The sequence below is a fragment of the Chaetodon trifascialis genome, chromosome 9, assembly GCF_039877785.1.
Source record: "Chaetodon trifascialis isolate fChaTrf1 chromosome 9, fChaTrf1.hap1, whole genome shotgun sequence".
Lineage (NCBI taxonomy): Eukaryota > Metazoa > Chordata > Actinopteri > Chaetodontiformes > Chaetodontidae > Chaetodon > Chaetodon trifascialis.
In genome coordinates, this window is record NC_092064.1 from 23,431,404 (window position 1) to 23,454,845 (window position 23,442).

The 23,442-nt window shown below is 42.5% G+C and overlaps 1 protein-coding gene across 1 annotated transcript in view; it reads left to right on the forward strand.

Moving 5' to 3' along the window:
• Positions 1 to 279: 279 nt before the first annotated feature.
• Positions 280 to 23,442, forward strand: part of robo1 (roundabout, axon guidance receptor, homolog 1 (Drosophila)) — a 218,383-nt gene continuing 195,220 nt past the window's right edge. Inside the window, exons 1-2 of the mRNA XM_070971046.1 lie at positions 280 to 513; positions 22,461 to 22,585. Coding sequence (XP_070827147.1) covers positions 22,465 to 22,585 — 121 coding nt within the window. The 5' untranslated portion in view covers positions 280 to 513; positions 22,461 to 22,464. The remainder of the gene's footprint in view (positions 514 to 22,460; positions 22,586 to 23,442) is intronic.

Consider the following 23,442-nt stretch of genomic DNA (forward strand, 5'->3'; position numbering starts at 1 on the left):
AATGAGTATTTGGGACACAGTAAAGAACTGAACGCATCTCTCACTGCTGTCATTTGAGAACCAGTGATTTTCAGAGGCTGGCAGGCTCCAGTCTGACAGGAACTGACGGCGATGCCGTTGTCATTAGTTTAGCGCAGCTTTAGGACCCAGGGAGGCTGACGCGGATGCTCCCTGCAGGAGAAGCATGGACAGATTTGTATGCGCTGGCTCTCCACCGCTGCACTAACTGCACTGTACATAACGGCACGGGATTTTCTTTTTCCACCCTGAAGGATTAGCTTTATCAGAGGACACTGCTTTGGTTCGAGTTTCCGATGCTTTGTTCCTAAAAAAGAGAAGGATAACCAGCGTCCGCACAAGTCGCCCGGTTCGGAGTTGTAGGCTGCACATTTCCACGGTTTTCCTTCTCTACAACGAGCGCAGCGAATAAAAGTTTCACGGACTTGCCGGTATGGATCACTTCTGCTGTTAAGGGACAACCACGTGCGGCAGCCCTTGCATCGTTTTGGAGAGGTAAGTTGGATTTCACGTGTGTCTGGAAAGAATGCTGCAAGTGCTCCGACGAGCGCAGCAGTTTGGTTAAAAAATGTTGCGTGTTGGTCTTTCTTCCAGTGTGGAGGCTGGCTGTGCGGTGTTTTCTGCATGATTCATACAGGCTCGGCTGCAGTTGTACTGCTTATAGATACAGCGTAGACGCACCAGCTCGCATTAGGCTATGCGTAAAGGTGCCTTTACGCAAATCCGGAGCAGACAGACTTCTGTCCCCACAGTGCGCAAGACAAAATACTCAAACAGCAAATCTTGTATGTGATCTGATCTATCTTAGGGCATATCATGGTGTCCCGCGAAAAAAACAGTCGCTCTTTCCACAGCTTGTGTCGTGTCTTGTTGTGATTTGACAGGTGTGTCTGTTACCTGTCAAGGCAGCCTGTTGACAGACTGACTGACAGGACGCTCGTGCTGCTCTGGCGGAGCTGTCCCCTGTCTGCGGTGCTGAAAGTTTCCCAACTGGCGAAGGTCGACAGGAATAAAGCGCACGCAGATATGTTTCTGAGAAGAATTCTGATTTAACGCTACCAGGCTATTTATCTATCAGCCTGCAGGGAATGAATGATCCACGGTTTGGGGGGGAGGGAGGGGGGTGCACGTAACTCAGCCTTGCCGCACTGAAAGCAGCATCTCAGCAAGGATTGCACCGGACAGTGAGGGACAATGAATCAAACAGAAGCAGTTCTAAAAGCTCGCGTCCCTTCAGTGAAAGCCAGTGAGAAGCTGTATCTCTCTTTAATTTACTCCAGCAGTCACATTTTGGGTATCAGGAGGCTACTTATTCTAGAATTAGATATTATGTTCGAATGTATGTAACAGTGTGATGCTGAAGCCAGTTTTTTCATGGACCCCTGCTTTGCTGTAGTGTTCCACTTATCATGAACTTGTAGCGCATACTTTGCACACAATAGTGAAACATTCTGCACCTCAGTGTATTTTATATTGTCCATAACTTTCTCTTTACCAGCCAAAGTAAAGAGGAAGACGAGTGTATTTTTCATGTGTTGTCAGAAGAAGCTCAGGTGTAAAGGGTCCCTGTCACCCACCGTGAGGAGCCTCCTCTCTGTGACTGCTACTGTCACTAATCCAACGCTCTGCACTTCTCTGAGATTTACAACATGGCTGTGAAGATTCCTGTGGACAGATGTGGAGTGCCGTCCACGCTGCTGCTGCTGCTGCTGCTGCTGCTGCTGCTGCTGCTGCTGCTGCTGCTGCTGCTGCTGCTGCTGCTGCTGCTGCTGCTGTGGCACTGCTTCATATTTTCCTCCTCCTGTTCATGCTTCAGGCTGTGTTGTAGTCATCCCTGTGTGGTATTGTGTGCTTCTTACCGGTCTCTGGCAGCGTTTGCCACTGTGGTTCGGATTGATTCACTTTCCCAGAGAAGCGAAGAGCCTTTCTTTTAATCTTTTTGCTATCTTCGTCAGTTGCAGTGATGGGAGAGATGGCTTTTAACACATCCCCAATTTCTGCCTATTTTGCAGAAAAAACATCAAGCTTCACTTGAGACTTTTTCTTTTTCATGTCAACCATACATTATTATTGACAATAAGAATATTCCTGATGCAAGGCCTCTCGGTTTTAAGGTGATTTTATCTGGCTGAGACTCTCTCTGCAGTATTATCATGATTCCATTAAGTTATCAATTATTCTTTTGTGATTGTTTTCCATTTATTACATGACAATGAAAAAATGCTTTTCAATAACATTTTTGCTTCTTTGGTGCAGTGTTATCTTTTTCCTTTTCACTGCACATCTGGTCTGCACATCAGTACGTTGTAATTTTCTTTGTCGTGGCCTCATCCTGAATATGACATATCACGCGGGATCGAGATGGCACTAATTAAGTCCAAAAACCGAGATCAGATACATAATAGAAATGAATGAGAAATTAGGCACATATTCAAGGAGAATAATAGCAGAAATGGAAATTGCTTTATTTGCAGCGTATTCTTGCTTTTGTTTGTGGGACGGGTGACTTTGCCCAATGTGAACTGCTGGTCACACATGTCTGGCTGCCTGGGTAAATCTCTCTAATCCAGAGAGGCGGACCAGATATGCCTTCATGGCAAATTTGGGGCTTATGGGCAGACTTGGAATTTTGTGTGTGGCAGCCAAAGCAGAACATTAATAGATTTCATCTAACAGGATTAGTGATATTTGGAAATAAGACAGGAGGCAGAAAATGAATAAGACATTAATACCCAGTGAGCAAAACCAGCAACACTAACTAATGTGTGAATAAAGATTCTTTGAAAGGCACACAGACGTTTCTTTCATAAATCCCCCAGAAGTGTGCTGCAGAATTATGACAGTGTTTGCGGTCACATTTCATGTTTGTAGAAAGACTCTTTCTCATTTATTCACTGGTATACAAGACTGAAATATATCTAAAGAATGCTACAAACCTGCACTCAAAAGCAGAAATATTTATAACCCACAAAACATGTCTGTTACAGAAAGAACACAATAATAACCATTTGTTTGGTGAAAATGAAAGAGGAAGTTTACCATCACTCTCCTTCATCTTCCCTCCACCCTCAAGATGTTTGAGCGCCCTGAGGCTGCTGACGATTGAGTTCTGTTTTATTGTTTTTATTTTTCATTTCAATGCCGTTCCGAATGAAGTCACTGTCCTGCAAGGTTGCTTGATTGAAAAGCTCCAGTTCCCCGTCGTCTGTGGCTCATCCCCGCAGACCCCCGAGGCTGTGGGTCCAACAACAGGGAGATCCTGTTCCCTCTGACACCCGACCTCACATGCAAAAGGTCGAGCGCTGCTAGCTGTCGGCAGGTCTCATCATTCCCTCATGACACGGCCATTATGGTGCCCTCCGGATGGCATGTCATTCACCCATGGTGGCAAGTCAATTAGTCATGTCTAGAGGGAGTTGGGGCATGTTTGCTGGTCGGATTTTGACATTCATCAGCAGGTGGGGACATACTGGAAGCGGATTACAATTTCTAATTACTTTTTCTATACTTACTGTATGCCATGAGGCAATGGTGTATAATAACCAGCTCTGAATTTTTATTTAATTCAACAATTATTCCTCATGCAAATAATTTAATTATTTTTTACAGCCTAATTATGGGAACGGTTTCCTCTTTCAATCGTGATTTCCTTTTTTTTATGTTGATTTGTCATGCTGCAAAAAGAATCCTCGAATGCACCGAGGACATCAGTAGAATAATATGCTGTGAATAAAGAATAACTGAGCAGCAACAACAACAGGGCAAGAAGAGGAGGGTGGATGCAGTGGAGTCGAAGAGAGGGGGAGATGGGATGGAGGAGACGGTGATCAAAGGCGTGGATTAAGATATCTTCTGTTGGCTCTCAAGGAGATTCAGTGTTGTGTAAATCAAACAGACAATCTGCAGCACATGGAGATTAATACTGTTAAGTACCTGCAAGATTGCTCTACAAAAACTCATAAGTTACTCTGCCTGTATGTGCACAGCTAGTTAGCCGATAGCTCATGCATCAGTAATTTTCAAGCACTTACTCAGACTTTTGCCAGTTCCAGTTAGGGCAGAACACATCTCAAGCTATGGGGATGCTGATATGGCTGTGGTTTTATGCATGAGGGCTATCACTGATTTTCTGCTGTCAGTTATCCCTGTTTGCTGAGCCAGTTTGGCCTCTATTTACCGTGTATGAACATACAGTCATGGAAGAGGAATTTGCTCCATTCCCACATCTGTAATGTCATACCGATGTACAACTCCATAAAGTGTGAAATAAAAAAGATAGAAAATGTGGCTGATGCTGTACTCTATGATTTCTCAGGATAACTGTGCATTTACTGCTCCACAAGTCACAGTAATGCAACCCATGTAAAGTATGATCTTCATCAGTAGTAGTCGGCACTAAGACGCTCAGTCCCGCGCCTCACTGTAACAAATATTTCTAAAAAATGGCTGCCAGTCCTGAGCTGCTTGCCACTTAGCATTAAAGGAAATATATTGGGAGTAAGCCTTTGTGATAGATTGCTGTCCTATCCAGGGGCTTGTGTTGTACACCTGCTGTAAGCTGCTTCATGCCCCTGCACTGGGCGATAAGCTCCTGGCCTGTGAGCCACCTCAGCATGAACAAGGCTTACGTATATTGAAAAGCTTACAGATACATGTAAATGTTCAGAAAAGCATTTTGTGGATTCAAAAAGCTTTTGTTGTTCGCTGTCAACCTCGAGATGCTGGGCACCACAGAGGAGATTTTTAGTTTGGGTTATGCCGAAGGTTAAAGTCAAGATTTAAGTTAAATGAATATTTGGATTTGGTTAAAATTGTAATCACCAAAACGATCTAATCTTTGGTCAGTCCTTTGGCATCTGATTGTAACAAGACAAACCCCTCCTTTCTGTAGCATGGAGGAACTGCAGACTCTGCAGGTGTTGAAATAATGTCCATGAAAAGTAAGTGGCTTCCTATGCAGACGTTAGTAAGGAAGCCGAGAACGGCGTCGCTTGGAAATATTTTTTGAATGCCGTTATCTTGAGATCACTAGTTAATTATTTTGTTATCTCAAGATAACAAAGCCTGTTTCACACTGTAACGGGTTCATCTATCTTGCTATCTCGAGAAAACAAAAGGCAGATTTCTGGAGGTCATGGGATAATTATGGAGACCTTAAAAATGTGCGTTTGGTTTAGAGTTAGATCACTGGAGCAGATAATCTCATTTCATAGGAGCCATCGATGAGGGGTTGACCAACACATTCTGCTTCAGCCAGCAACTGCTCAAATACAGCCTATTAAGATGTTATTAAGGGCATCTCCCCAAGCCTACAACACCTGTTGACTGAGACCCTGGACTTTTATTAACTTTATTTGTAGCCACATAAACATTTTCAGCTTAGACACGATCAAGACACGATCTGTGCATGCCGGCATGGCACCGCTGATCTCTGCTAAACATAAGCAATGGGAGGAAAGACGTTTTGTTTTCTCGTGATAACTGCTCGATTATCTCAATTAGATAACAAAGCTCACCTGCTCGAGATGACGACACAGAATTGAAAAAGACAATAACTGCAAGCACGGCTGTTCTCGGCTTCTGTTCGTTAGCAAGCTAAGCTATGTAGTCTCCACTCATTTCTTTATTTCTTCAGCCTAATTAGCCTAGCTCACCAGCTTTTCTGAGTGGAATAGAACCCTAAGAGTCCAAACCTCGACTTTAATATGAATAGTTGTAGTATCAAAAAAGAGTGAATTTCAGTGGCCGCTTCATCCCATGTATTTAATATGATGTTTTCTACCATGCTGTGATGATAACTCTATATTACAGTCTGTGCATCCCCTACATCTGTAGGTAGGGACCCACACTACCCAGAGTTTGGTGGGATATCTCTGGTCTATTATTTTGTGTTTCTTCCTGCTGTAAGGTGCTGCATTATTTAGCAGGTTTTAAAGTCATAAAACAGCTTGGATCTCAGTGGGAGGCGCTGAGCTGTACTTGGGGTGTTTTTCATTCCTGAGGTTTTTAAAGTGTCTTTTGATTTGGGACCGTCCTGTACTCGGACACAGTCTGAAATATGGAATGAGGCAGCAAATGTCTAATGAGGAACGAGTTTAGCAGAGTAGTGTCCTCCCCTTTATTCTTTTTCTGCCTCTGCCTCCTCCTCCAGCTCTACTTTATGCCTTTCCAGTTCTTCTGATATCACTGATCACCAGCTAACCACTGTAGTTATTTTGCTTTGGATGAGAGTCCCTCAACTGCCAGTCTTGACGTGTGCTATGTGTTACCTGTAACATACATAATATTACAAATAATGTGCCTTTTATGCCGCACCGCAATGACAAGACTGGATAAGTAATCCATCAAGAGCACAAAAACACAAGGTCATTGCCGCAGTGTGTCCATGTGTGTGGATTCAGGATGCAGGCTATTATTTGCATGCTCTTGTTTGTCTTATGCAGTATCTTTAAACATGGTGGCAAAGATTGTGCATGCTCAGCAGCGGCACAGTGTTTGATGTCAATACCCAATTCCAAATGGGATGAGGAAGAGTACACAGTTGGCTGGTGAGTGTTGTCTGCCTGTGTCTCAGATGTCTGCTCTGCTCTAATTTTGTAACAAATTCATATGTACGGTGTTTGCGTGTGCCTGCGCATTCATTTGTATGATGTAAAAACCCACCCGCATACATGAACGTGAATAATCTGAGCGGTGAGAATGCATGAACATCTGCTTTTGTGTGTTTCTGCGAGTCTCTCTAGTGTGTGTGCAGAATCAGTGGTAACCCACAGCAGAGGCCAAGTTATCAGGAAGGAGCACAGCGTCTTGTCCAGGCTCCCGGCACAGACAAAGGCAGCAGACGCCCCATTTAAGGCAGCTGAGAACAAAGCAGAAAATGTGCAGCGTTGCATTGAGCCAGGTAGATAAAAAGATACATGGGTTAATCTGTGTAATAGATATAGTGAAATGTACTCTCTCCCTCTGTCCTCTCCTTCTCTCTCCTCAAAATCAATGGCCATTATTTTCCCTGGACTGATGTGTGAAGAGCCTATTTCTCCTCATGTGTATACACATGCCCGGTGCAATAGTTGCTTTGCTTAATGATGGGCTGGCGTGGCCCCATGAACATCGTTTGTCCCCTTTAATTACCTGGAGGTAGAGATTGTTATTCATGGTAAGGGACAGGGGAATAGCCCTCTGTGTGCCCCCCTTCCCTGAGGCCTACTGCTCTTAGCATTGATGTGGGAGGATGTGCAGAAAACAGATGCTACCCCATGATTTCTGAGTGTTTGTACTAATGATGAGCTCCACTAGGCCATCTTTCAACCCTTTTAATGGAGGTTCAGCCTGATTTAAAGTCAGATTTTATGGATGGAGTAGTGGTTTCCAATCCCGCTCATCACCGAGGGCCAGACTGAAGCTCTTCTATACAGCGAGACTGTATTTCTCTACGCTGCAGTCTTTATGTGAAGTCTGCCTCACTGTCTTAGGTCAGGTCTGGCACTATTTTGCTTTAGAAGCAAATCAGGAGTTTAACCCCATTCACTACGAATTGTGTATACTTCACACAAGATCATCTTCCAACACACATTTTCAACACAGATTGATCTCCTTCATGCCAGGCAGCCATTGATCATCAATAATTAACTTGCGCTTGGAAATGTTTCGAGATCATTCAATCACATTTTTTGCCTGTATGGATTTCCTTATTCTTAAGTTGGATTTAGAGCACTGTGAACACTCCTTGTCAATGCATTCAAGCATGCTTGGAAATTGGAGATTTTAGAGTTGACTGACATTGTACTGGCGAGCCATGCTGTCCTAAAATCACACGCAGGGGACAATGAGCGAATATCCAATTATTGAGAGGGCTCATGAGTATTTTGTTTTTTTCCTGGAAGCTGCTTCTTCAAGTTTATGTTTTGAAAATGCACTGAAAGTGTTTACCAAGAAAGTCCTTTGTCACCAGCAACACTGTCACTAAGGTCATTTTCCAGAAAAGGAAAATAAAAGCTGCATCATCCTTTAAGACCTCCTAAAACTATCTTAACCTGTTTATTTAATTTACAAGTGCAATGACTTCTTGAAACTTGGTCGCCTTCACTTCCAGCTTCTCAGCAATATCGCCAAGGACGTCACGCATATTGAGGGTTCTTTGCATGGATATTGATATCACTGATGAGACTGGTATGTTATTGCTCCCCCTTGTCCTGTGTGTGTGTCTATCCTGCCAGTATTTAAGTGGAGGACGGGATGTGTCCCGGAGGCTGGCTCCAATTCCCAGTGGTGTCCATCAGACCCCTGTCCCTCGAAGCTCTGACAGAAGGAGCTATTATTTTCTCATCGCCCTGGTGGCCCGGGTCCCCTGGGCGAGGCCTCACCACGTGACTGACAGCTCCGTAAACACAGCCAGCCCCGGGGTGACTGAGTGAGAGCTCACTGCAGCGACGCCCTTGTCCCGCCTTTTCTCCCCCCTTCCTCCCCAGACTCTCTCATCACTGTATGTCTCTCTGTCGTGACCTGGTCCACCCTCAACCTCCCCATATTACGTTCACCTGCCGCCCAGGGTCAGAAGTCACCTGTGTTGAAGCGAGGTTATTTCTAACCTTGCTGCACCCTTGCCAGCAGCTGACCAAGAAACAACAACCCCCAACACCCTAATGCTTTTGTCATCCATTATATTCAGCCAAACCTCTTTTTCTCCTTGTGATATTTTCAATATTTTTAGATGCACTCTATTAGTTCCTTTAATGCAGTATCATAACAACATAGCAGCGATTGCAGGGGCTGGCCCGCTTCCTCTGTCTGTGTGTCAGTAGGTCTAACTCCTGTGTAACTAAGACAGATGACTGTGTCAAGGTTGTTTCCCCACAGGGCTGGGAGAGTAGTTCTCCTCCCAAGCTGCTCTGTTCCCTCCTCTTTGCGGGCTTCGTTGGGCCACGCTGCTTATCGTAATGACCTAATGTAGATTCAGGATCAGCAGCCAGGGGCATCCATCTACATCAGGGTGGAGGAGACAGGAATACCCTCTGAGTCTGTCTGCGAGGTTGTGTGTCTGTGTTTGTCTGTGTGCACATGTGCTCCTTCATTTCGGTGAGTGTACAGGAACATGTGTACGTATCATTGGATTATTTTGTGTTTTTTTCTCGTTTTTTAAGGTATTCAGTCTTGTAAATGTATTTTTTCATTGATCCAGTTTTTCAATAGTTTCCTTTTGCTTCAACTGTTGATTTAAAGAAGAAGTCTTCACATCTATTGAAGCCATAGAAACTAAGCAGAACAAAGAAAATCTTTAAAGCAATAAATCCAACTTGACAATAGTATGACAGTGTCTGAGAAGCAAACATGGATACCTTACACATGCAAGGTAAAATCTAATTCATGCAAACCACTGTCCACCAACACGACAGTATATCATGCAGGAGCTTGACACTAACTTCAATCAGTGTGTTAATTGAGTGTATTATTAGTAGCATGCTATCTTTAGTTGTTGTCTGATTGAAAATCATCATCATGGGTGTCTTTTCCATTGTTCCATCCCTGATGATGATGAATATGGCTCAACGTGCTGTCATCTTCGGAAAATAGTCACTTTGTCTCTCCAAGTCTTGCAGAGTTGTCACTGTCAGTTAAGTTGATATCTTTGTGCCTTAGAGGAGTGCCGTTTTGCTTCAGTGCAAGTATGGCAAAGCCCCAGGTTTTACTGAGTCGCTGATATAATGCATAATTGCCTCTTAAATTTAGCAAAGAGTAACTTTGTTTAGGAAGTGCACCTGTTTTCACACAGCTTTTGCATCTTTTAGCATGCAAGGGCTTTAGCAAGTCTTTTGAGCCGTTTGCCTGCTGTAACTCTGTTTATCATAAAACTTACACTGAGTTCTGTCTTTACTGTCTCACTCACATCATCTTGCCTTTTCCTTAACGTCCAACAAAGTGATCCTGAATGAATTAATGCTTCACCTAACTCAAATCATCTTTTGATCTCTTAATTTTTCTTCAATGCAAGATGAGATTGACTGAATTTACTGGCAATTTACTGACAACCTAGCAAGCTAACTCTGTGCTAATAATGATGCTTTTTATGCCAACAAAGCGACAACATGACAAAAAATACTTTAGTTATTTATGTACATTTGGATATAATTATATACTATGACAGATATTGTGTATGTTTTCCCCTTTTACCCGTTGGATCATGCTAGCCTTCCATAGACATATGAATTTTGTACCTTTAATGCTACGCTATCAATAGAAACACCTGCAGTCCTCAGCTTGTCTTATTGCCATGGATGGCTCTTTCTCATCTACACTGTTTAATCGACTTAAGTGATGATATTTATATATTTTTTATTATCTTTCGTGTCCTTGAAGTTCGAAAACAAATCAGCAAACGTTTAATAGAAGAGCATCTCTGACTCGAGCATTGCCATGGTGTTATGAGCATTTAACGGCATTAAAAGATAAAGACCTTGTGACAGTAAATGACGATTCACTGCAGTATATTTCAGGTTTGTCAAACACCAGGTGCTTTAAGTGTATTTTAAGAAGTCATTTAAGAGGATTTAATCAATATCCATAACTGTTGGCAGCATTATTCTGTAATATAAGCTTTTACAGCATTACACACTTTTTTTTTCAGCTTGGGAAATTAGAGGCTAGGCTTAAAAAAGATATGGCAACATGACAAACATGCCCGCCTGCCCTGATTGTTCCATATATTTCCTACTGTGCATAACTCTGGTTTAGCTTTTCATCTTTTATGTAGCTGCTATGTGTTTTTCTGTCACGATTTTGCATGTTTGTTTTGTTATTATGATGGACAATTTAACATCTAGCTGAGGGACAGCGTTTAAGAATTATCCACTTGGCTAACAATGGCACGTTTACACAGTGCTGATCAATGTGCATTGTTCCTGTAGAAGAAAAAAAAAGCACAAAATCAGTAGTCAAGCCATAAAATTGAAAGATTGGACCTCTCTAGCCCCTTGTCTCTATTTCTTCAACTCGGCGCATATTCAAAACTGGTTGGCCTCCTTCCTGAGACACTCTCTAGGCCAGAGAAATATGAAATGATACATACACTTGTCCTGATGTTATAAATACACAGTCATTGCCTCTTAAAGGATTAGTATATTGTTAGTATAGTCTATAGAGTTCATATAATGTTTGAATTTTTTGGGAAATATGTTTATCTGCTTTCTTGGTGAGAGTTGGATGAGATGATTGGCACCACTCTCACATCTGTCCATTTAATCTAAAGCTACAGCTGGCAGACAGTTAGCTTAGCTTAGCATAAAGACTGGAGGCAGGGGGAAACAGCTAGCCTGGCTCTGTCTGAAGGTAACAGATTCTTCCGACCTACTGTTTCTTGGCAGGGAGTTTCCTAAAGTCTTGTTGTCTCTGTGAGGTTACCCCTTAACGTGTTAATTAGCTTTAGAGAAGCTATGAGGTAGATTTTGTTAGAACAGAACCAGGTTAGCCGTTTCCCTCTTGTTTCCAGCCTGTATGCTAAGCTAACCAGCTGCTGCAGATATATATTATATGGATGTGAGAGTGGTCTCAATCTTCTCATCTAACTCTCAACAAGAAAGAGAATAAGGGCATTTCCCAAAATGTCAAACTGTTGTTTCAGGTGTGCAAATTTTGCAATCAAATGTTTTGTCTGCACCGTACTCCTCTCCGGATATCTTATTAATGGATGTGGAGATACAGTGTGATTTTATTCCTTTGATCCCTCTGTCCTCATATGCTCTGAAATTATAAAACAGTGGAGATTTCAGTGTGTGTGCAGGCATGTGTGTCTCCGTTTTAGTGCAGTGTGGGCGTTACCCGTTCTTGAGAGGAAGAGATTCACAGTAATAAGGGCAACATCTCAGGAGGCAGTATTCTGCTCTTTCTGATTTATACCCAGATCCTGACAACAAATTAACGTGGGCGCTTTCTTTTCAGATGCACGCCCCCCCTCCCCCATTAATAACGAAGCTGGCCCGGTAGCCACGCAATACTGTAATGATCCACTTTATGTTAATGCAGCCTCGCAGAGCATGTGAGTGCAAAGTTAATTCCACGAAGTGTGAAAGTCCTCTGCCGTACAATGAATATTCAGTTCAGTGTTCTCCGTGTTCGCCTGCCACAGTCAAGATAAATACAGAGGGAGGAATCTGAAAATGCCCTTTTTGTAAGCTTTTTGTAAACAAACACTAAGGCGGAGCTGTGCGGATGACAGGCTCTGTAATTGCCAATTTGACTTGGCTGGTAGTATCATTTCAAGCAACAAAGACGGGAAGGACTGAAGGATGTTCTGGCAGAAGAACAAGTGTTCAGGAGTAGGAAGAATGTTACCTTGAGCGCATTCATGTATGAAGATGCTTGTAGAAAAATCTCAGAAAAACGCAGAGGAAAGAAAGTTTTCGCCCACTTTGACCCTCACTTTTAATTGGCTGAGGGAGAGGGAGGCTGGGATCCCTGCCTGTCAATGTGTGAATGCTCTAATTAACTAGAACCTTGGAGCATTGTAATCTCTGGATTTTGGGGTATCATAATGTATTAACTTTAATTAAGCTTGTGAGCTATGCGAGCTAATTAGATGAATGTGCTTATTTGTAATCTGGATAATATGAATACATTTTACACAAGCTCAAATCAGTCAGTCTTGCTAATTACAGTGTGTGTGATGGCTCTAATTGGTGATTGTGTGTCTGCCTGTGGTTGATACACTATAGCTGCTGCCGCGCCTATCTGTGCGCCTGGCTTAGGCTAATGTGATGAAATCCTCATGGAGAGATGATGTGCTCTGCTGAAGGCTGACAGTCCCGAGGAGAAGGGCTCACCATGTCAGAGGCTTGTTGAACCACGTACATGTTCAGGACCAGTGCTCCTGTCTGTCAGCGCAGAGGCAGTTCAAACCCACTGTGTTCTCATTATCTACCTGATTTTTTTTCCTTTCTTTCCTGCTCTGTGGCGATCTTTGCAGCTGCAGATGTTTATCCCTGTATAGTTTTCATGTCTCATATCACACATTTGATCTTTGTCTACTGCTTGCTGGAGCGTAAAAGTCTTTCCGCTACGGGTTGGCAAGGCCACTAGTCTGAATGTTGCAAGGGAAAGGAGGAACTGTACCAATTTCACAGCTTTGATTTAAACTAGTTCATCTCCTGAGATATACAGTATGACTTGAAGGGTTTTTTGACACCAGGGGCCAGTTTTTGGCTGAAAGTTCTGGACTTGTAGTGAAAGATAAAAGTAAAAATCCTTCACTTCTACACTTACACGTCATTATATAAGATATAGGAAATCTATCAAGTTCCATTTGACTTCAACTTCACAATTACAGAGCTTCACAGATCTCTTAAGTAGGTTAAAGGTGCTTTCCAGCAGATTAGTGTTGCACTACATTTCATTTCATTATCACACATGCACAAACTTGGCCTACTCACGAGACAGACTGGTCAAACTCAAAGCAGCAAAGGCAGAGACATCATGACTTACCCATAATGTAACAAAACAGCAACTTTATTTAACAAGTCTTCCAAATTATTAAACATGCCCTCTCAAACGACTCACAGGAGCGCTCTCTGATCTTGCATCCCTATTAGCAAGATCTGTCGGTGCTTTCTCAAACTGTTGATGCTCCAACTTCGCTAGTTTTAGGGTAAGATTATGGTTGAGGCTGAAAAAAGTACTTTCAAGGACCTTCATCATCATGGAAATGGTAATAAACACCTGTTTAATGTTAGAGAACCGGTTGTGGTCATGCTTTAAAAATAAATTAAATCGACTTGAAGCAACTCTCCAGTGTTAACGCCCACTGCTTTGTGGACCTTCTTCCTACACAGACTACGTCTTGTCACCTGACTGCAAACATTTATCATTTACGGCCACTTCCTGACAAGACTGATGCTGCTGATCTTTCATTAGATCCTCCACCCCCAATGTTTGGAACTCTAAGTCTCCAAGCCCAGATCTACATAACCCAAAAAATACGGCATGAAAAAGCCTGATGATGTCATCAGAGCTGCCAACAATAAGAATTCATGATGGCATTGATTTAGCTTCTATCCATCTTTGTTGCTCGGTGTGAAATTCTCTTTATCATGAAATAAGTTCTTACCCGTTTCATTTCCACCTAGATTCTGTTTCAGCCTTTTTTCCATCCCTTCTGATATATTTAGAGAAAATAAATGTATTAGGTTTGTATGTTAACTGCTACTGGAGATATTAAAATTTCACACAAATCAAACACCTCTAAGTGTAATCACACATTTTTCAGAAGATATGACTGAGTAAAATGTAGGGATGTTTTTTTTTAAGCATGAACCAACAACCTCTGATTGGCCGTTCCTGCTCTCAGCACACATGTGATCAATAATGTCTGATGGGTGCTGTAAGTCGGAATAAATCACTTAATAAATGTGTTTTATTCTTCACTTTTAGCTGTTTCTTGAGAGTACTGTTAAATAAATACAGACTCAGAGTACTGATGCCATAATAGCTGATAGCCTGTGTTTTATAGTATAACAGTGAGTGAGGCATCTGTATTGTCTGTCTCTCTTTGCAGAATTAGCTGTCTTACACTATAATGCCCTGATGACAATCAGGTTTACTTTACCTGCAAAGATAAACGATGCAATAGAACTCACTCCACAGGCAATAAGAGGTATGTCAGATTATTAACGAGCAGCAGAACGTGTACTTTGGAAGAAACGTTTGGAGGAAAATGTGCCTGTGGCCCAATTTGAAACAGACGCCTGCAGTCATGTTGTCATCACTCTGTCTGTGTGTTTCTGTATTCTGTTTATTCTGCTTGAGGCCCTCTGTGACAGCTGTGCTGAAATGAGCTCCTCAAAGTAAGAAATGGGCTCATGTGAAATAAACAGCCTTACACAACCATCATTGTGACGCGTCTTACAATGCACAACACGAGGGAACTGCCAGCTGCAATCAGACATCGCATTGAATAGATGAATAAGCAAAACAAGCTGTTACTATGATCTGTACAGAGACTGTAAATGCAGTGGATGCTCCAACGTTACAGTCTGTCACAAAGGCCCCTGTGGAAGCCTTACCTATTTATAAGTTATTACAGAGAGCAGGTTGAAATTCATAAGGGCATATGGGAGGCAGAGGGAGATTGCCAGCCACTGTCACTTACAGTGAATGAAACCTCTGCTACTCCTGTCCTCCAGAAAGTGCATCTGAAACACACTATTAACTTTCCCATTGCTGATGTCACTTTTTATTGCTCTGTGGTTTCAGATCTTTTCGAGTTGGCAGGCCCTGCTGCACTGCTTTCCAAAGCCAGATAGATGCTTGTGTCAGAGCACAGAAATACAGCAATGATGGAGATATTATTCTGACGATTTAATTTGCCAGAGTGGGGCTGGTAAAGTGCACCTTTATGGTGATTAATGCAAAAAAGGCTGCCGTTGCTGTGCTTGGGGAAAATCATCCCGTGTCTAGCTTCTGTTTAGAGAATCTTTGAGTGAACTCACATCTTTCAGCTCTGTATTGCGACAAAATGCAAATGTCAACGCCTTTGCTGCTTTTGCGTGTTGAAAAATTCAGCACTGAAAGTGGGTTACAATCTATGCTCATTAGCCTTGAAGTAAAATGTGAGGTTAGTACAATGGTTGGCCTGCCTAAGTCAAGTTTTGATCAGTTTTAATTGTAGATTTTTAAAATCATATCCCCACAATGTGTTTCTGGTTCCTTTTACGGTGGCTGTGACCAGGTCAGTGAAGTATCTATATACAGGAACAAGGCAAGTGTTTTTGTCTAAAGTCCCGAACATGCTGTACCTACAAGGTCAGCCTCCTACAGCTGATAATATAGATGAGATTGAGTAATGAGATACACCAGTTTATGGGATGAGGTTCATCAATTAGAGCTATGAGCACAGACATATTGGATCATGTCAGATAATCAAGTAAAGTGTGATTCATTACAACTATTATCAATGAAATATCATTAACGACAAGAAGGTATGTAACTGTACCGTGAGGGTTTAAACCAGCCATCAAAGGATGTAGCGTTGCTTTACATATGGCAGAGGGTAAAACCCGCGCTGCTTTTGTGCAGGGCACAATGGTGACTGGCATTTGAACATGTGCCTGCTGCATTGTGCACGAGCAATTAACATTGCATAATCCACCTGCTTACAAAGCAACTTTTGTAATTAGAGTTATGATTGCGGCAGGATAATGACAGCCATTCAACAGCAGATAATGATTGCTGTGCTCTCAGCAGTTGCTGCATTGTTTGTGCTGCAGACTTCTGACATATGAGGCACAAAAAGACACAACAGCCAGACTGACCGCCTTTGTTCCCACTCGGGCAGAGCCAATCACTGCAGACAAATTGCACTGTAGGCCGTCCAAATGATGCCGACCCAGGCAAAGTGGTGAGGACACATGAGAGTGGGACAATAATGTAAAAACCTCAGCTTCGTGGAAGCTCATGGACTGTGCACCTGAGCTCGGCCACAGAACCTACAGCTGCCTGCTGCTCCCTGACTGCAGTAATACCCTTTTATAGGGGGGCATGTCAGCCTGTCTGTTGCACCCGTCATGCTGCTCTTGGTGCATATCATGTTACAGCTAAGAAATTCAACACAAAACATGAGAAACATTCTGCTTTCAATCATGAAGTTTACCGTCCATAAGCTCTTGTTGCTCAAGTGGAATACAGTTGGGTTGGTATTTAATAAATCCCAGTTTTCTTGACAGCAGAAAATCTATCATTGTTTGTGGGAATAGTTAACTCTTGTCCAGCTTTTGAAAATATGTCTATATAGTGTATTGGTGCTAAATAGGGTTGGATGCTTGTATGGTAATATTACTTTAGAAAAAAATCAAAGAACCATCCATCTGTCTCATGAACAAATGGAAGTGTCCTTTAAAGAGATGCCGGAGCATTTATTCAAATAAATTAAGAGTTGTCATATATGGCATCTTGGTGGGAGGCACTTAGGCCTGTGGCGTCCACGGCTGTGCAGTCAGTGGGGACAGGTCCGTAGTGCAGACTGTGGACTAATCCATCACCGCCAGCGAGGGGGCTGGGGGCCAAGCGCTTGGCTTCTCCCTCCAAGAAATAATCAGCTTTTAATTTATCACAGATCACATTCATGAGACGACGGATCGCTGTGGGGAGGCCTCGTGTGACCGGGCCCATCTCCTCAGTCACGCTGGAGTGCTTTCGGCACTTTCTAATTTATTCTAATTTGACTTTTTTCTCATATCTCCATCATTTCGCCAGTTTTGGATAAAGAGACCCTTTCCCCCTATTAAATTATAGAAATTTTAACTTCGATCCCAGAATATAAAACTTCCATCTAGGCCACACCAAAATAATTTCCAGCATTAAAAACAATTCTAGTGACGAGGCTACACCACATGACAGATAGAAGTGTTGAAGAGAAAGTGGGACAGTGAAGCAGGTCTTTCCCTGTGGAATGGATGGAGCATATGCTATTATGTAAGTCAACTGCAGGGCGTCCTAATGGCTTCAGATTTGTCTCTGGTCCCTGTGTGCTGCCACAGTCTGTACCATGGCCCCCACAGGAGCGCCCATGATTAGCAGCTCAACTTGGAGGAGCACAAGAGATGCGAGCCACGTTAAAGGGGAAGGACAGTTCAGCCACATCTCGTCTACCTTCCCCACCCATCACTTTGCAGATCCCAGGCAGGTTAATCCTTTTATTGTAATGAAGTGAGGGGCCATAATGTACTGTGAATGTGAGATGCTTAATCCAGCGTTGGCATTTTTATGAGGAAGGAGTAGCCATGCTGACATAGAGAACACAGTGCTTGAGAGGCACAGGAACTATCCATCAAAACATGACGCTGACATAGCACAACAACGCACACTTAAGGAGATTCGCATGTGGGACTGTGCTTCAAGAAAAACTCCCCTCATTTCTACTGCTCTCTCATCCATGTTATTGTGTGACTTTGGACAAGCGCTCTAGATTGGTTGCACCAGTTTGTTGATTTAAATCTGGAATCATTAGAAAGTTAAAAGTGGAGATTTGATCATCTCTGATTAAAAATAGGTAGCACCACACAAATGACATCTTTCATAAGGATTAGTTGTTTTTAGACCAGTCATCTGGACCAACTGGACTCGCAGCAGACTGTTACAATATAAGAGTTAAAGGCTGTTTACATCATCATTATTTCTAGTCACATTTTGACTACACAGGCTTTGAATGGTAACGAAACTGGAAAGATTTAGTTAAGCACCATGGAATTATCTTCCATGAGATAATGCAATATGCCTGAAATTACTAGTAAGCAAGTAAGGTTAAATGAAACAACCAGATCAGGATATGAGATGTCTCTCTTGCTCTTAGCTGCATGAAGAAATACATATTTACATCTCTCCATGTGCAGTATGCATATAATAAAGCAAAGTCATACATAGACATGTAAAGGGTGTGAAGGGTTGTTGTCTTAATGGTGCAACCCAATTTAGTAATTGTTTGTTCAGTAAAATAGAGAGGACTACACAAAAACCTAGAAATAGATTTATAAATAGCACAACCCAGTCCTAGTCCCATAGAAATAATAATGCATCCAGGTCCTCAAAAGAGTTGTTTAAATGAGTATGTTTTTGCTCCCACAGTGAACTGCAGCCAATGATTCATCAGACGGTGTGCAGTCCCTGTGCCCTCTCTTTTTTCAGCCCTCCGGTGCTGTACCTGCAACTGCGTTTTACAAGACTCTTATAGAGCTATAGAGGCATACGTTAATGCTGAACTCTGGGGTCTAAAACTTCGAAGTTAATACTGAACTTGAATTTCACAAAACTTGTCTTGTGAGTGGGTGAGTACTAGCAGTGCAGGAAAATGCAACATTGGTTGTAAAGAACCTGTAAAGACGTGACTTTCGTTCTTGTTCGGCAAAGCAAAGTACTGCACAAATGCTCAACAAATCCCACTTTATAATAGTGATGCAGGCAATCCAATTCCAGGTGTCCCCAGCTATGTTGAATAAAGGCAGAATAGCAGTACAGATGCAGAACGCAGACCTGTTCTGCTTATACTTCTGGATTGTAACTGTCATTAAGTGATTCCTTTTTAACGCGACAAGATTTAATTTTAATTAATTTAAGGACAATGTCTGCAGCCCGCGTTCCGTGCAAACATGCATTCCCAGTTGTTTCAGCAAAGCTAGTACCCAACAGCATGAGTCGACAAAATCAAGTGGGCATCTTTGTCCTGCTGGTCGTGTGTAGGTTTATTGCTGGTGTGTCCTGAATACAAATCTGCATTTGACTAACAGGATGTATCCCTGCACTGCAGAAGAAAGAAACACCAGTGGGACTTTTGTACTAAAAATACAGAATTTTGGACAGTACCCAGTTGATTTGGCCATGTGACACTGCTGAAGTGTTATGTAATTTTTGACTAATATATTTACATAAATTGAAACTATTTTTCAGATGGTTGTTTTTGCAAAACAATATACAATCCAACAACAGCTCTGTCAAATATTCTACCTTCACAAAGTTGATATTGTTGGAAATGTATTAATTTGATTGTATAATTATTTTATTGAGGTAATAGTTAACCGAGAGTTACATTATGAATGTAATCATATAGTGTACAACACCATCACTATCACCTCAATGCTAAAAACGTACAATTTTTTTAACAACTGTTGCAGAGCAGTATGATTGGATTGCATTAGACTTCACAGGTGTGCCTAATATAATGGCCACTTTGTAGAATGCTCTTCAGTATGTTTGTACTTGCAATATTTGCGCTCCTGCCCTCTTTGTTTCATCTCCATACTTTTGCTTCCTACTCTGCCGTGCTTCTGGTTTGACAGTGTAAGAATGTGCAGTGTGCTTCAGAAGCACAAAGGCAGAAGATGAAAGGGAAACAGATTAAGCAGAGAGGAGTAGAGGTCCCAGTCAGAGGTAACATGAAGCTCAATCATATTCTCAGAGGCCTCCAACTAGCTTGCCCTTAAGTTGCCTGCAAATCCTCCTTTTAAACATTTCATCTGAGCTTTGTCGGGGTTCAAGGATGCTGCATATGAGCACCACATCTCAGTAAGGAACTTCAGGCGTTTGGAAGATAAATGGGAAAAGTTGTGTGTGTGTTCATCCGCGGTAACAATGATACCTTGTCCACACTTGTCTCTTGTCTCATCTCTGTTGAGTTCAGCTGCTTGGGTCGTGTGGAGGAGTCACAATGAGAAACCGCAGGTTTTGAATGACATCGCCTTGGTTTAGTAGGCATCTGAAAATCAATTTGTGGGCAATGACTGTTCTGCTGTTGGTTCCTGTCTTTTGTGGGAGTTGGTCACTGAGCCAGCAGTAATGCTTCTTGTCACTGCCAGATTAATTGGCTTCAATCCATTCAGCAGTCATTGAGTCAGATAAAGGGAGACAATAAGGGCCTTTCATTCCTCTCGTACTGAATTTGTAGTGAAGGCAGAGGAGGCCACTGAAACAAGTCTTGTAAAACATGCTCATTTCTTTGATGGAGGTGGGCTTGATAATGAGTACAGGGGAATAAGCATTGATTGGACTGTGATGCATCTTCACATACATGTTTGTGGTTTCTAGAGGGGAGGGCTCAAATAAATCTTTCTTTATCTCTAATCTGCCAATTCATTAATCAATTGGAACAGGGTGATGAGTTGCATCAGAAACCCAGCTCTGCACCACTTGCTTCTGGGTCAAGGAGGCCATCTCAACGTATCCCACATTCCCAACCCAAAGACCCTTGGTGGCCACTTGTCACAGCCATCCGCTGACTGGTAATTGCGTATTTATCAGATTGCCTGCGAGAGGATGATGCAGTGAGTTTATCTGACACAATTATCGCGAAAAATGGAGGAACCTAGCCTGCTGCTCCTCCAGGATATCGGCGTGCTGCTGGTTCAGGTGGCCAGGCAAAGTGAAAGCACGGGAATCTTTCAGTCTAACCGCAGGAACCTCTTTATCGCACATTTAGCTGGGAATACGCTTGTCATCATCACATGCAAATGGAGCAATTGTGCAAATAGAACATATAATTCTTTGGCTCTGCAGTGACACAGGAGGAATGAGAGGTGATGATAACACCCCCTGCAACAATGAGCTCCCCATGGTTGAGATCTGACAGACAGCCCTTTCAGGCTCTTCTAATTCAGAGAACAAGAAATGCATACAAAGGAGTGCAAGAGTGTCCACTGAGTAACCGAAGATAAGAGAAAAAAAGAGCTATAAGAGCAAATTGGTATGCTTGTGCCTTCTTTCTCCTGCAGAGGAGAGCAAGAGAGACAGAAAGAAAAAGGATGGCATGAAGAGAAGAAGCTGCTAGTAATATGCTGTAAATAGTGGTTTCATTTGGTGTTACGTGCATTAAAACACATGGACATTTTTAAAGAATTAAAGGCACATTTAACACATGATTGCGAGGAGAACAAAAATGTGGTGTAGTGTCCATTGCAAAGTGAGCATTTTCCCCACTTTCATTATCGCATGCATTCACCTTTTTACCGTGGAGAGTCGATGTTAACGCTCTTCATCGTCTCAAAAGATGCAAGGCTTGACAAGACTCAGTCACTGCTGTAGAGCCTTGGAATTTACGATAAAGCCAGGTCCATCATATTTTAGCTGAAGCATATCCAATTCAAGGGGTATGTCATGCCTGGGAAAAGGGGCTGCGAAGAGAAAATCATAGTGCATAACAGTGCAGAGGGGGAAGCATGAAAGAGAGGGAGAGGGATACGGTGAAAGACCAGGAGACGGAGCAGCCGAGGCTGCCCGGCCTGCTGGATGTAATCAAACAAGGGTGAACAGGTTGTTCCACAGATGGCTGATCCAGAGAATCCTCAGATTTATTTCCATGCTACAGACGGTTCCTGTCACTGTGTGCAGGTGATGTCAGCAAGGCGGCATCGTCTCACACACACCACTAAACTCTGACGCTTTTGTCTCACCTGTCTGAAATCTATTTGACACAGAGGCATTTGTTTGTGTGTGTGTGTGTGTGTGTGTGTGTGTGTGTGTGTGTGTGTGTGTGTGTGTGTGTGTGTGTGTGTGTGTGTGTGTGTGTGTGTGTGTGTGTGTGTGTGTGTGTGTGTGAGAGAGAGAGAGAGAATAAACAAAAGGAGATAGTTGGTAAGAGAAACAGCAGAGATTGAGACTGAACTCTCATAGGATTATGAATTATGGATTCAACTAGCATACCATTACAACGTAAAGGGACTCCACAGAGAATTGTTAGTCATTTCTCATGAAAGCTGCTTTGTATTCACTAATTCTAAATGCCATTAGAAATTAGATGTTTTATGTATTGTGGTCATGCTGTTGCAGTAATTGTTTTCTCCTGCACTCTGGCATTTCATTGTAATTTGCACAATAAATTGAATATCCATTTTCCTTTGTTCTTCTTGCCATCCAGTGAACAGAGGGGTATCCAACACACAACCGCTCTTTAAATGTTTTATGTTTTTCTCCCACAGATTGATGCCAAGTGATGCCAGGACAGTGAGCATCGTAATGCATGGCATGTGGTCAGGGGCCACGCCCCTCCTCATAATGGTTCTGCTCAGACTGGCCCAAGGCCAAGAGGTTCCTTTAGTCCCAGGTAAGACGTGTCATATTTCTCTGCACTGGCATGTCTTCTCATCAGTGCCAAAGACTTCATGGTCTGGCTCCATCATCATAGTTTGTCATTGTGTGTCTGTCCGTCTGTGAGATTGTCTGACTATTACGTCTTGACACCTTTTCACTATGATCTATTTTTCTTATGTACCTGCAAGAGTTTGGCACCAGAATGGCAGCGCTGATCTTAGAACATATCAGCATTTATTCTCATGTAGTCTACAGTTTTACAGGCTTCAACAAAAGATTTTCTTGGAGAGCTCACTTGTCTCAGGAAACATGTAAGCATTTGTGTAGCTGTACCATTATACACTACACCGAGTTGCACAGCTTGCAACTGTGAAAGTCACAAATTTTACAACTGTTTTTGATTGGCTAGAAGATACAGCACTTATCCAGGGTGTACACTGCCTGCAGAGAAAGACCGCAGGGTGCCCTGCTAAGCATGTATACAAATTGAATGGATGGAGGATGTTTGGGACATTTGTTACTTATTAAAAATCCAATTTCAGTTCAATTCAGTTTTATTTATATAGAGCCAAATCACAAAAGAAAATGTCTCAGGACACTTTCAATACAGAGCTGGTTCAAATCGTACTCTTTATTGACAGAGACCCAACAATTCCCTCGTGAGCAAGCACTTGGCGACAGTGGCGAGGAAAAACTTCCTTTTAACAGGCAGAAACCTCAGGCAGAACCAGGCGTCTGGGTGGGCGGCCATCTGCCTCGACCGGTTGGGTTAGAGACAGAGACAGAGACAGAAATGCAATCACAATAACAGTGACAGCCTTAACAATAGACTCTTAACTATATGTAGTATATATGCTACCTTTGGGTAGC